Below are 569 nucleotides of genomic sequence, written 5' to 3'. Positions count from 1 at the left end.
TAAGAAAATCAAATTAGCAGGTAAAATGACTTTGGAACCTTTTGCCTTGTGTACCACACTCATCCGAGGATAAAAATTACTACGCATCATCCATTGCAGGTTATCAGTAACTGAATTTTCAAATCTACGTGAATAAATAATCCTAATGTTATCATGCCGACTCACAAGCCTGACTCTTAGACTCACCTTTCACTTCCGATCCCTCGATAATTATGTACATATCTTTTGGTAAGAAGCTCAGAGTTGCATCAGATATGTGCACCTGGCCCGGCTTTCCTGTCGATTCCATCTGGTTAGCTAAAGTTACATCGTTTGACCACACATCAAATTTAAATCTCTTGGTACCCACAATGCCGCACAACACCTGAAAGAAAAAAAAAAAATATATATATATATACTTATCTCATCTTACTTAGCTGCACAGTATTCATTTTCCAATCAGATTAGGCATGAGAAAATATCTAATTCTGAGATTGACATTCTCATATCAATTATGACACTTATAATCAAATAAATCTGCGATCCTATAAAATCATTATATTCACATATGAAAATAAGCAACCACATTT

General features: G+C 34.6%; 1 protein-coding gene across 1 annotated transcript in view; it reads right to left on the bottom strand.

The window, feature by feature from the left end:
- Positions 1-569, bottom strand: part of LOC119593112 (adenylate cyclase type 9-like) — a gene marked incomplete in the record, with an annotated part of 14,714 nt that overhangs the window by 6,236 nt on the left and 7,909 nt on the right. Inside the window, 1 exon segment of the mRNA XM_037942075.1 lies at positions 187-364. Coding sequence (XP_037798003.1) covers positions 187-364 — 178 coding nt within the window.

Source organism: Penaeus monodon, chromosome 31 (genome assembly GCF_015228065.2).
Source record: "Penaeus monodon isolate SGIC_2016 chromosome 31, NSTDA_Pmon_1, whole genome shotgun sequence".
Classification (NCBI taxonomy): Eukaryota; Metazoa; Arthropoda; class Malacostraca; order Decapoda; family Penaeidae; genus Penaeus; species Penaeus monodon.
This window is presented reverse-complemented; position numbering and strand designations above follow the sequence as displayed.